Source organism: Patagioenas fasciata, chromosome 18, assembly GCF_037038585.1.
Source record: "Patagioenas fasciata isolate bPatFas1 chromosome 18, bPatFas1.hap1, whole genome shotgun sequence".
NCBI classification, from domain to species: domain Eukaryota; kingdom Metazoa; phylum Chordata; class Aves; order Columbiformes; family Columbidae; genus Patagioenas; species Patagioenas fasciata.
Window position 1 is genome coordinate 6,591,476 of NC_092537.1, and position 12,830 is coordinate 6,604,305.

The 12,830-nt window shown below is 42.0% G+C and overlaps 1 protein-coding gene across 2 annotated transcripts in view; it reads left to right on the forward strand.

Moving 5' to 3' along the window:
* HLF (HLF transcription factor, PAR bZIP family member) overlaps nt 1-12,830 on the forward strand; it is a 34,106-nt gene that overhangs the window by 1,508 nt on the left and 19,768 nt on the right. For both annotated transcript variants that reach the window (XM_065852217.2, XM_065852218.2), the window contains exon 2: nt 211-546. In XM_065852217.2, coding sequence (XP_065708289.1) covers nt 211-546 — 336 coding nt within the window. The remainder of the gene's footprint in view (nt 1-210; nt 547-12,830) is intronic.

Genomic DNA, 12,830 nt, shown 5'->3' on the forward strand with positions numbered 1-12,830 from the left:
AATAGAGGAAAAATCTCAAAAACACAGCTGGATCCAGCGAAGGTGCTCAGTTGACATGACCTTTCTCTACCAAATGGAATGCATCAACTGAGTTATTTTTATGGAATATTTGTTTCTTACGACTGAGAGCGCAGGGGAAATAATTGAAGTAATGCTGGCTAGTATATTAATTACTCAGCTCTTACATCTTTCTTATGTGTTTTGTTTAAGCATTCGGAAAAGAAAAAGACAAAGAGAAGAAGTTAGACGATGACAGCACCAGTACCACAGTCCCTCAGTCAGCTTTCTTGGGCCCAACATTATGGGACAAGACACTGCCATACGATGGAGACACTTTCCAGTTGGAATACATGGACCTGGAAGAATTCCTCTCAGAAAATGGCATTCCGCCCAGTCCAAACCAGCACGAGCATAGCCCGCACCAGTCAGGTCTCCAGCAAGCTACCTCAGCATCACCTTCTGTCATGGACCTCAGCAGCAGGGCTTCTACTTCAGTCCATCCAGGCATGGTGTCGCAGAACTGCATGCAGAGCCCCGTCAGACCAGGTAAATCAGCCCTCAGAACTTCCTGTGGATTTTCACACCAGCCCTCCTCCCCAGTGCAAATCATTACTTCTCCTTGTAGGGTTGACAGGCAGCTTAGAGAGGGCCAATCTGATTAAAGTCACACTCCACAAAATGAAAATAATAGGTAAAGTTATTGCTAAGTTTCCCCACTGGGATTTTTCTTCAAATTATGTAAGGAAACTGTGGGAATTCCAAGGAAACTTGCTATCATCTTTTCTTCCTTGGTAGCCTAGCTATTAGCAAGTAAAAAAAAACACAAATGGAATAGTAATGCGTAGGTGCCTTGGCATTAAATGAACAAGGAGAAGGACCGTGAAAGAGAATATTCCTTTGGCCAATATTTGGTGTGAGAACACAGGATTGGTAATTGTTTTGAAGTTAAAACTTAAAGACAGTGCTTCCTGTTTGAGACTTGGGCCATCATTTTATTCTCTGTTGAGCAAAGTAAAATTTGCCACAGTACATGAGGCAGAAACTAAATTTTGGAGCTGCATTATAATCTTGCTTGAATTACCATAAACTGAGTGTAGCTCTGACCCGAGTTGATAAATTACATCTATAGTCACCTTAAGCTGAAGGCAAAGAAAACATCTGAGAGTCCAAGTTCTGGCTGTAATGCATGATTCAAACCCGTTTGATGTCAGTGGAAGTCTTCTATTAGTTTATTAGCTCTTGAAATCATCCCTTTAGAGACACTAGTACGAATCCAGAATAACTGCTCTGGCTTGACACCAGCAGGGCTGAGATCACAGTCAGTGGAATAGTGTCAACATTGGAGTTTGGAAAACAAGCAGCTTTGCCTTTTTTTCTTTAAAAAAATAAAAAAAGAAAAAGAGAAAACAAAGACCAAGGGTGACTTATTTGCTCTTCTGCTCACACAAGGTTTGCTAGAGCAAAGTGTGCTCTTGGGAGCAGGAAACCACTCCTGTCCCTTCTGCTTGATCCTTTGCCACGCTCAGCGTGCAAAGTCATTGTCAGAATCGTATGATAAGGAGGCAAAACAAATAAATAGAAGGACAAAAGCTGTGGAGCAGGGTGGAATAGAAAAGTCTTACAAGTCTGCAACATTCCTTTCTCATTAAAAAGAAATAAAACACCCCAAACCTGTCAACAAACTCTTTGGCCCCAAGTCAGGAGTGTGTGTTTAATCGTGAATTTCGTTTACTTTTACTTTATGTGGACTTGACTTTGTTTTGTGTTTCAGTTTCAAGGCATTTCGCAATTAACTAGTAATTTACAAGTATATCCGAAGTCAAAATATATTTGGAGTTGGCAAGAGTTGAACATGAAAACCCTTGCTTTTTCTTAGCCAGTTTTTTTAAAATAGCGCGTATATGCTTCCCCGTTTTCTGTTGCATATGCACACATAAAATTAAAAGCAGATAATTTGTCCTCATTCTTTCAGAGGAGCCTGGTTGTGAGCCAGGCTTTTAATGATCACCTGTCAGAAGTTATTTGTAATCAGCTGTCCACATGACTTTTCAACTCATTGATTTTATTTTCAGTTTTTCCCGAGCTGTTTGCAGCTCAGAGTTACAAACTTTTTTCACCAGAAATGCTATACACTTTTTTATTGTTGTAAAAGAAATCATGTCTCTTGGGGTAGGATAAAAACATCTAATTTTTCAGGTATTCTTTCCCTCGTGCCATCTTGCCTTATGAATAATACAATTTCTTGGTTAAATGTGTTTTTTAAAAGGAAGCTCATTCTGTTTCTTAAAATGTTTTCTTTCCCCCAGCCCCACTACAGATAGGTACTATGACTTAATTAACAGTAGTCTGGTTTATCATCTGCTTGTTGCAATGTTGTGCTGTCATGTAAAAATGTTACTTTGACAATCTGTTTTGAAGAGAAGATCATCTCAGAGTTTTGCATTTGAGCAAGTTTTAAAATAAGAGTATATATTTCAAAACCCCAGATTTTTAGTAAAAGTAAACCGGGTAATTTGCGGTCAGAAGTGCCAAGGCTAATGTGCTGCTTTGAAATATGAAAGTTAGTCTGGAGGTAAATGTTAAAATCGTTATAATGGAACCTTTTGGTTAATATATCTTAAGACTTTTAAAATACATTTTTTAAAACTGTCACATGAAGAAAGGGTTTTCTTTTAATTGGTGTGAGGTACTGTTCTGGTATGCATGGCTGTCGTGATTTGTTTTATCGTAATAAGCCCAAGAACAAATAGTATACGATTTCAATAAAAATTAATTCCTTGTGATCTTAACTATTTTTAGGAAAACTGAATTTTTTAGGGGATAGTAATTCTCCTAAAAATATTTCCCTGAATGTTGTCTGACACTGGGAGCCCGTGTAGTGTGTGGACGCCGATCTGTGCTGTCCCTGCTGTAAGTGGCTCCGCTGTGTTGAGCACCCGCGTCACGTGCGGTCGGTCCCAGCTCCTGTCCCCGCATGTGCTGAGGGGGAGGACTCACACGTGGAACACCCAGGGTGACTCGTGTACATACAGGGTCTGTCTTGGGCAGAGAGGGTCTGTAGGAGAGTGGTACAAGATTTAGTTTTGTGTGTGTTGATATACAGGCCTTAGCTGTCTTCAGAAGCTAAAGGTATTGCCCAAATATGCGTTGTATACCATGTCTATAAGAGATCTGGACATCTGCGTTGGCATTCACTGGGAAGTGTCATCAGGCTCGGCAAAGCTGAGCTGACCCTGACAGTAAACATGACATTACAAGTTCCTTGTTGATTTTTGGTTTTTAAGGTAAATAACAACAATAAAAAGGTTCATTGTAAAATTAACTTAATTCTGTATTTCCAGCTCACATTGTCTGGTCGATGAGAGAATGTTCTGGCTCTGTTCATCATCTGTTCTCTAGACCACAGCAAAGAATAAAGCAAGCACCTACTTTCCCATAAACTTCTATTTTGGGAATGTACATACAGCAAATACTGGTTTTCTTTTGAAGCGGGTGATGGCTGTTGCAAGATTGGAGTCTGATGTTATTTCTTTCTAAGAAGAATGGTTTTGTTTTACAATACTATTTTTTATTTTTAGCGCTGCAGACCACCATTCATTTTGATGTGTAGACACATTTAAAGCTTCTTTTATCTCCCTGTATTGGGTGCTGATTAGTTGGTTGAAATCTGTAGTCTCCCTCAGAAAAACAGGTTTTATCAAGTGAGCTTTTAAAGTAACCTGTTACTGCAAACAGTTTTTCATGGTTCTTCATTGGTTGCAGACTTTGTGTTGTCTTTTGCCAGTTCTTTTGGTGGAATGTAAATCTCCATTTAACTGTGGAGTCCTTTAAGGAAATTGGATGGATTTGTAGCTCTTTGTACATAAAAGGAGGTTCATATTTTGCAGGTAACTAGTCGGTGGTTGCTTTTACCTGGCTCTTTTCCCTGTGTAGCCCTTGTTTGGATGAATGGGTGAAGGGTTTGAACGGAGTTAGAATTCAGAACCGTCTGGTGGAAGACCTTAATTAGAAGGTTTTTGGGATTTTGTGGGTTAGATCTGAATCTTCTGTTTGCCACCAAAGCCTGGGCTGCAGGGCCATGTCACAGGGCTGCTGCTGACAGGTGACAGCACACGTTTGGTCGCCGCTGTGCTCTGTAAGGAGAATGGGGCTGTCGGAGGCTTTGAATAAACTCCCTCAGTCTTTGTGTTCCCGTGACAGTGGTTTTCAGTCGGTGTTGCCTGGACGGCTGGGTGCTTTCGACTGCTTGCAAAGGGTCTGCAACAGATTATTTAACGAGGGGGGGAGGCAAAAAAAAAGCAGCTTTGTAATCTGCTGTGGAAATACACACATACGCAATATCTGCAAGTCTTTACTTACAATGAAAAAAAAAAGTAGGTGTACATTAATCAAAAAGCTGAAAACTGTTTCCATTTGAAGTTAAGATTTTATTAAATGCCATGTTCTATTTATTCAGCTATTTCATCTAGAGTGCAGTATCCATTACCTTTTAATTCTTCCACGGATACTGAACTGTAACGACTGACACGAGGTGTGATTGGGTCATTTTCAGCATTTTTGTTTAACTCCTGTTTGTGACAGGCACAGCAGCCAACTGGGAGAGGTGGTTATTGCTCCATCCAGCCTCTCGGCTGCATTCTGGGGCTGGCGGGGTGAAGGGGGCAGCCCACAAAAGGGTGTGTGTGCAACACTCCCTTCATTGCAACCGTACTTCCCCCGTGTTTCTTAACATGACCTCCTCTTCCAGCGCAGCCTTTGCAGCGTGAAGGGCAGCATTCCCAGCTGGAATCCTCTCCTAAGCTTTAATCACTGTTTACCAGCAGTTACTAGGTGTTGCGTGAGCTGCAGCGTGAGCTCCCTCTCTTAGAGTCCAAGCACTCTTACCTCCAGCCCCAAGAGGAGCTGGGAATTTCCTGACCTCCGCTCTCCCACGTGACGGCATGGGAATGACCGGCTAAACCGTCATGCAGGCTGGTACTGAGAGCTGCTCTTCACATTGACTCTCACGTGAGGCTCCGGGTGGTGGTTGCCTGCATGACCATGTGCTGCAGGCACGTGGCCGTGCCCTGTGCGGCTTGTGCTGGAGCAGCACGCAGGGCTCTGCGCTCCCACCGCCGCCAGCTGATGCCCAAATTGCAGGGAAATGGAAAAGCTGTGCCTCTGGAGCGCGGCGGCAAGGGAAATGCAATATGCAGACAAACCGCACGGAACTGCTTTCTGGATCAAAGGAAGATGCGAGATATGTTCAGGCAAACATTAAAAATAGCCTGTCACATGATAACGGAGAAAAGTGCTGAACGCACAAGCCTTGTTAGTGCTAGAAGCAAGAATGCTGTCTTTCCTTCAAGAGATCTGATTTTAATATTCACTGTTACACGTTGATTATTGGTTAAATAATTGCTTGACTGCATGAAAGAACTTGAAGTTAATTCAGAGTTCAAACAGTAAAGAGCATGAAACATCTTGGGTTTTATGCTATACTTTAAAAAATATACCTGACCTGAGTCTTCATTTCTCATCTGGAATAGTGCTTTCCACACAGAGTTGCTCAGGCAAGTAAGGGCTGTCTACTGTTAGGAAGAGGATACACAGAGGGAACAAGTAGAGTTTTTGTACCCTTAGAAAGATATTTCAAGGATGTCTGAGTGTTGAACTTGTTGCAGTTACCTCGAAAAATTACAGCGTCCTCCTCAGAGCCTTGCTTCACATCTTTAAGTGTGTTGGAGAGCGTTTGAATTATTCTCTAGTGCAGTGATTAGATTTTAAGAAGCGAGTACACCCTGAAGTTCATAAAGCAATGTTATAGTTGAGAGAAGACCTCATCAGGAGATGTACACGAAGCAGACATAAGTGTAATCTGATTAGACAAAGCTACTTGGAAACACATTAAATTGTTCGATCTCTGCATATTTGTATGATAGCAGATTGGCCATTGTGGGAGCTGGCAGTGGCCAGATTCTGCCCAATTAGTCTCAGCAATGAGCCCTTCACTCCTCATGCGGTCTCACTGATTTCGGGGTTGCTCAGCAGGCAGCCAGCATGTTGACCGCTCTCCATCAGCTCCGAGGTGGAGCAGCAAAATGTCACCACTTGTGCTTTTGTCGTTCATCAGTCTGGATTTTTTGGTTTTTTAAAGGGGGGTTTTACAGCTCTTGGTGCACCAGTGGAGCTTTCTGAGAATGAAAGGACAGAGTCATATCTGGTAAAGAGGACTTTAGAGCATTATGAAATCAGAAGCTTGGTTGGCCTCATGGAGCTGTTTAGTATTTATATCACAGAAACATGATCATGAGTTTCATTTTTTTGAAGTCTTACTTTCCTAACAATATGTATATTCAGTATTTCGTCTGAATTCCACGGAAGACTGCGGTGATCAGAAAAGGTTATTTCAACTAAGTTGTATTCAAGAAAAACCGTGGCTTGATTTGTTCTACATTAAGTAGATAATGAAAGCTCTGAAAAAAAACATGTACTTATGTCTCAAATCTACTTCATTTAATGGAGTAAATTATACATAATGAGTTGGTATAGAACATGAATGTAGAATGCACAACTGTGTCAAAATGAATGCATGACAAATGTATTTTGTAGCTTGTATCGCCTTTTTATTTTAATGACCAAATGGCATTGAAGAAGCTGTTGAGGTCCTGAGAGCTTCGCAGCCCGAGTGGGGAGAACTGACACAGGTAGGCGAGGCAGCCCGTGTTGCAACTTTTTGTGGGTTCTTTTTTGTTTATTTTCTTTTCTGCTAGGGCTCTTCATAGCACTTCAGCTTTGCATAACCGAGTTGCTATCCATCAAGTTTTAAACGAATACAAGTTATTGTTCAACCTGTCAAATTTCTGACACACTTAAAGCTGTTGTAGAGTTGTTCTTCCCAGTCCCATCCTCTGATCTAAATCTTGCCAGGGCTAAATTTGGCCCAGATTTTCATTGTACGCCATCCAACCCCATGGCTTTGCTCTTGTGATGTGGCACACTCTTGCTTCAGGGTTCTCTGCCCAGCTTTGAGAGAAACAGCCTCAGCTCTTCATCTTACTGGTGGTATTCTCTTGTTCCTATTATTTGCCATTTAATGAAAACAGTCGTTGAGGATCTTACAGCTCTTTGCTTGTGTTTTGGTGTATGGCCTTCTGTAGGAGGAAATAAAAAAGTCCAAATTGCATTAGAGTGCTAGAAAACTCAGCTCAGCTACAAATCTAGATTATTACTGAAACAAAACTTGATAGAAACCCCCAGATTGCTGTATTAGCATGCATTTACTACAAGCAGATCCTAGAGTGAACTACAGCAACGACTCATCTGTAACAAAGAGTCATCCTTAGATATGTAGGTATATAAGCAGAGAGGCAAAAATGGGTAGTTTGTAAAAAATTTGTTGAGGATGGAGAATGGCTTAACAATAAAAGAGTTCTTTTCCAATTAGCCTTAGGGAGCTCAGCTTGCTATAAATTCCTTGTTCTGGAACATGGCTGTGGACAATAGGTCAAAGATTAAGTAATTCATTACAGAGCTAGTTGGTACTCCTGAATTTAATAAACAAATGAATGAACAGGGTTCTCTGTCCATGGCAAGATCCATTGCTTGTGTGGCAACGGCTGGATCTTAATTTTTTTGTCTAAAACGCCTGCAAGGCCACCCACTTCTTGTATGTGGACATTACTACTAATATCTTTGTGATGACCTAGTAACTTAGCAATCATAATACAGGTGAAAGCACTCAGAAATTAAATGTTGTCCCACTAGTAACTGTTTATAACTTGAGATTCTAAGGAGGCGAGAAAGGAAACTGTAGATTTCCTTTGGAAAAAGTGAAGGAACATTACTGTCAAACTTCTGAACACCGAATACTCCTGCAGAACTCTGACACACGATCAATATTTTAGTACAGCAAGGTTACTGAAATAATAGCACTAAACCTTCTCGTAGAAGAGGACATTACTCAAGGCTGCAGGATGTGAAACAGGCTCAAAGCAAGAGAGCTGCTTTGAAACAGAGGAGGTGACTTAAAACAGTCATTTTTACAAACTTACCATTTCAACATTCGGAAATGAGTCTTATTCCAGCAAGAAGTCTCCTTAAAAACAGCTGCGTGCTTAGCTTTTAATGCTTAGTAAGCAGGAACCAAGTACTCAAAACCAAATCCTGCTCCTGATCAAAACAGAGAGGGTTAAACTGACTTAATGTGAAGGACCCTGCAGCAATCAGCCCTACCACGGGTTCCTCTTTGTGCTGCACAGTGGAAATATAGATGTTCCTGACGTCTGTAATCCCTGCAGCTGCGACCCCTCGTTGCAGCATGGGCCATTTGGCTGTTTTCTGTATGTAACTCTTGCAGTTCTGCTGCTTACTCTGATCTGCTATGAAAATAAACCGTATCCAGTCATGCTACGTGTGTGCGGCCTCTTGCGTGTTCTGGCTTCATGATTTTTGAGTGTATCTGCTGATTTTAACCGAATGTGGAAAGGAGTTTGTGATTTTGAAAGAATAATCGCATTCCTAAAATTTCATGAAAATAGATGAGTGTATAGGGTGAAAATATGTTATTGAGCGGGAAGAGCTGTAATGTAAATGTGCATTTCCTACATCAGAGAATTTACATAAGACCTTTAAAATGCCTGATCTGTGTGAAATGCTTCTGGGAAAGCTGACACCCTTGTAGACACCATGAGATGTCAATTCTCTTAGAGAAATGAATATGCAAGGAACCAGGTTTAATTGATTTAGTGCATGTTGGGGGGAGCGTATTGCAGACGTTTTTCCACCATTATTCTTCCTTTAAAATTCTCAGCTTGTGGAGTCTTGTGATTTATATGAAACTGAAAGGTTTCATTTAAAAAGATACATTAGATAACCAGCTATAGGGTTTGTAGGCAAATCTTGAAAGTTCTGAACCCGGGCAGTGGAGCGATCTTGATCCTTTCCAAAGTCATGCAGAATTATTTATCTCACTGTACGTTGTTCCCCTTGTGCAGCAACAGCACCCCAGCTCCACTGCCCAGTCTGAAACTACCTTGCAGCCAGCCAGCTTCAAATTTGCGGCCTGTTATCTTATCACAGTTATTGCAGTATCACATGCGGGCAGGTGTCCAAGCGACCTTGTGTACGCGTCTTGCCATTCATCCCTCCCGGCCCGTTTTGGCCGGGGACCCGCACATAAAGCTGCCTTGTACGGCTTCCTCTGGTCGGTGTAACTTTCCACTCTGCCACCGGGGTGGGTTAGGAGTGAATGGGAAACAAGGAACAGTGAGAGTGGGCTAAAAATGTTGAGGGATCAGAGAGGAAAAGTAGGTCGTGGCAGGGTATGTGTGCTGGGCGGAGGAACAGGGGGAGCAGAAGCTGGGAGAAGATTTGTTTTCCTATTGGCTTTTCAAAGTTGTGCAATTTAAGAATTGGATTAACCTGATATGACTTTGTTTTTCTGCCAGATTAGATATGTTGAGTTTCTTGGCGTTGTGAATTGTACAGTACATTGTGTGCTGTAAATATGGGTGTGTCGGGATAAAGCTGTAACGACACAACACGCAGTGCGGGGCAGCGCTGCTCCCGCGCTCTCCCGTTCCCTCTACCCCTGAGCGCACAGACTTGTTGGGGCATTCAGAGATGGGTTAGAACCTCTCTGTGTTCCCATGTTCTGTTCCCAGCACAGCATCCAGACGTTTCGATACCCTTTGTGGGAAGGTAACGCTTATCTGAGGCCCAAACATCCACTTGGTCTGGCAGTGGTTTATGCTATATGAAGTGTTTTTAAAACAACAACAAAGCTATATGAAGAGTCACTTGAGTTTTTTCCTGCTTTCTCGGGATTAAGTTGGAGAACGTTTATGGGAAACATTGCCTTTTTCTTTGCCCTGTTTCTTTTTTTAAACTAAGGCATTGCTTTGAGCTTAACTTTGCAAGAGTTAAAAAATCAGATCCAGATCTGAAATAACTGCAAGCGCTGAGCTCGCTGCTGCCCGAAGTACGCCACAGCGGCCTATGGATGTCAAAGTAAAATTTTCAGAGCAATATATATCTTTTTGTGTTACATACACCCTGAGATAATTTAATTTGGTGTATCCATTTTATATGCTGGGTTGGCCACATGGTGTAGCCTAATTCTCTTTGCTTAGGGCAGAGTGAGGGTGGAGTAAGGAATGACTTCCAGCTGAGGCCCTGCAGCTAGAGAAAGGTGGCCGGAATCAGAGCCCTGCTGAGCTGGGCGATCACTGCTCTGAAGACCGGTAAAGTGTGCAGACTTTGGTGAGTGAAACTGCAGATACCTTAGGGTACCTTTGTTTAATTCCCACTCTTGATTTCCGGACTTCTCCAAGGACCACATGTATCTGAGCAGGTTAGTCACCAGGGACTGACCACACCATGGCCTTTGGCACCAGCTGCCTATGGGACTGCGCTCAGTATCGTTACATGTACATTGAAAATGAGGAGTTAATTCCCCTGCCTGTAGTGAAGATTACTTTTCTTGGAAGAGCATAAATAACAGATAAGGTTAATAAGTCATATCAAGATTGTGTCATGTTACTTAGCAATATGTTGTTACAATGCCTTACTCTAATTCAAAAAAAATTGAGTTAGTTCATTAGATTTTTCTGAAATGGTAGTAGTCTGGTGATTGAGCCATTTTTTGAGAGTAACACAAATTGAGTAAAATGGAGCAGGAGGTTGACCTTGTGAACACCTGCATCACTCAACTGTATATTTAAATGAGAGAATTAGGAACAAGTGTGGTATATTTAAAGTCAACCTGCGTGTCAAGCTTTTGAGGAGGTTAAACCACAAGCCTTCAGTTACTGATGTTGGACAGCTGCAGTTTGGTATCTGTGTGAAGCACCGTAGCTGTTGGTGTCTCAGCACTTAGAAAATCAGGGCATGGCTTGTCCAGACTCCGAGACCTGACATTGGTACATCCGTGATCGTGTGGCTGCTCTTTCTGTTGGACTGGACACATCACCAGGTTTGAGAAACCCTTTTCCAAACTCCGGTATCTGTTCAGTTTTCTCAGGGTGACGTGGTTGAAGTCATTGTTGAAAACTGTGGTAGTCTCTGTCTGGAAACTGTTCTGAACACGTGAAAAGAAATCATTAGCCAAATAGAGGGAAAGAATTAGAAGTGTACTTGTCCACTCGTGTGTCTCCGATTTCACCAGCTGCTGCACGTGTCTGGGTTATCAATTAATTTCTTTTAAAAAGTAAACAAATCTCACTTTTCTTATATACTCATGACTGTTTCATCTGAGTTGCTCTTATCTGCAGCCAGGATGTACTTCTGAGGTCTCACATTTTGAGGCTTTTCTTTCTACTTCCACACGTAGCACGTTCTCACAAGTCACGTGCAGCTCTGATGCTGGCCAGGGATGCTGTTTGTCTCTGCCTAACTCACTTATTTAAAAACGTAATTATCGCTACCTTCAAAATATAATACCTTAGCATCAGGGCGGCTTTTATCCCATTAGACCCTGCATGCTTTTTGGGCTGAATCCTTTGGGCAAATTCTGTCTCACTTCATGGATGTTTCTCTCTGTTCAGGAGTGCTACTTGGTGGCGATTTAAGTAGTATCAGCAAAATCAGAGCTGTAGAGATTATATATCCCCATCAGTCATACCCTGCCTGTACTGGGCCACGTCTGAGAGGCCTTAGTACTTCTAATTCTCCTGAATATGGAGTTTGAAGTCATTCAGCATTTGGCATTTTTGAGCCACTCTCATAATCCTCTACAATGAAGAATTTACAGCTCCGTTTCCAAGTCAGGTCCTTTCGGAGTCTGCATCCTTGAAGGAGCTGATGATGTGTACGTCCTGTGAAAATCCAGGTGAACAGGCAGTGCTCAGCACCCTTGCCGAATGTGCTCCGTGCTACGAGCCCAGTTAACACACCGTTAAAATACAGCCCTGGCAACACTAGTGTTTAAGCGAACACCTTAACTATCTGCCCTTCAGTTTATAGCCCGTGGCTTGTTGTTTCCCACTTTCTCACGTTTTCCCAAAGCCGCTGGTGTGTACAGTCCGAAGATCACATTTAACCAACACAAGGAAATCAGCTTGGCCCGGCGGGCTCCTCCGTCACGTGGCCGAGAATGTGTTCACTCTGTTCTGCCAGACTATGGCTAGCTGAGCAAAATACAGTGAAGCTCTGGGCTTCTGGCCAAGCTTTTATTTCAGTTTGGAGCTTACAGCCACATATTTGCTATTTGGCAGGACATCCACTGGGGTATATTTGGATAGTAATCTAGCATTGTTTTGCTGCTTTTTTCTTCTTTTTTTTTTTTTTTTTAGATGCATAGAGATAGCATAATCCCAACACTTACTCGGGCCAGTCTATACAAGATTTCTCAGTGTGCACCGTTATGTATGTGCACTCAGAACTTGTGGCCGTGACCTTTGATAAATACAAGTCAAAGCAATTAACTTTCTTTTATTGAAAAATTCTGGATGTCCTACTCTTTGCCCCCGTGTGCTGATAACAGAGCTATGTTGTTACTCTTTCCAAGATCAAAAGCTTTGCTAGGGTTTGATTGAAGTCCAATTATGGAAGGAAGTAGCTGTGCTGAAGCTCTGAAAATAGCAATAATTGTTAAAATAATAAAGTGTGTCCTTGTGTGTCTTTATAATCTTTAAAACTTCTTTTGGGGGGAAGAGGGTGGTTTTCCTCTGGTTTTAAAATGAAAATATTAGCAAATGTCTTGGGAAAATAGGAGTGTGCTGTTAGAAGAACAAGTATCGCTCTCTGGATTTCTTACTTCAGTTCTATTTTCCACCCTGAGCTGTTTGCATGCAGCCTGACTCATGTAGGAAAATAAAGCTGGATTTGATTTTTAACTGTATGGGAGGCTT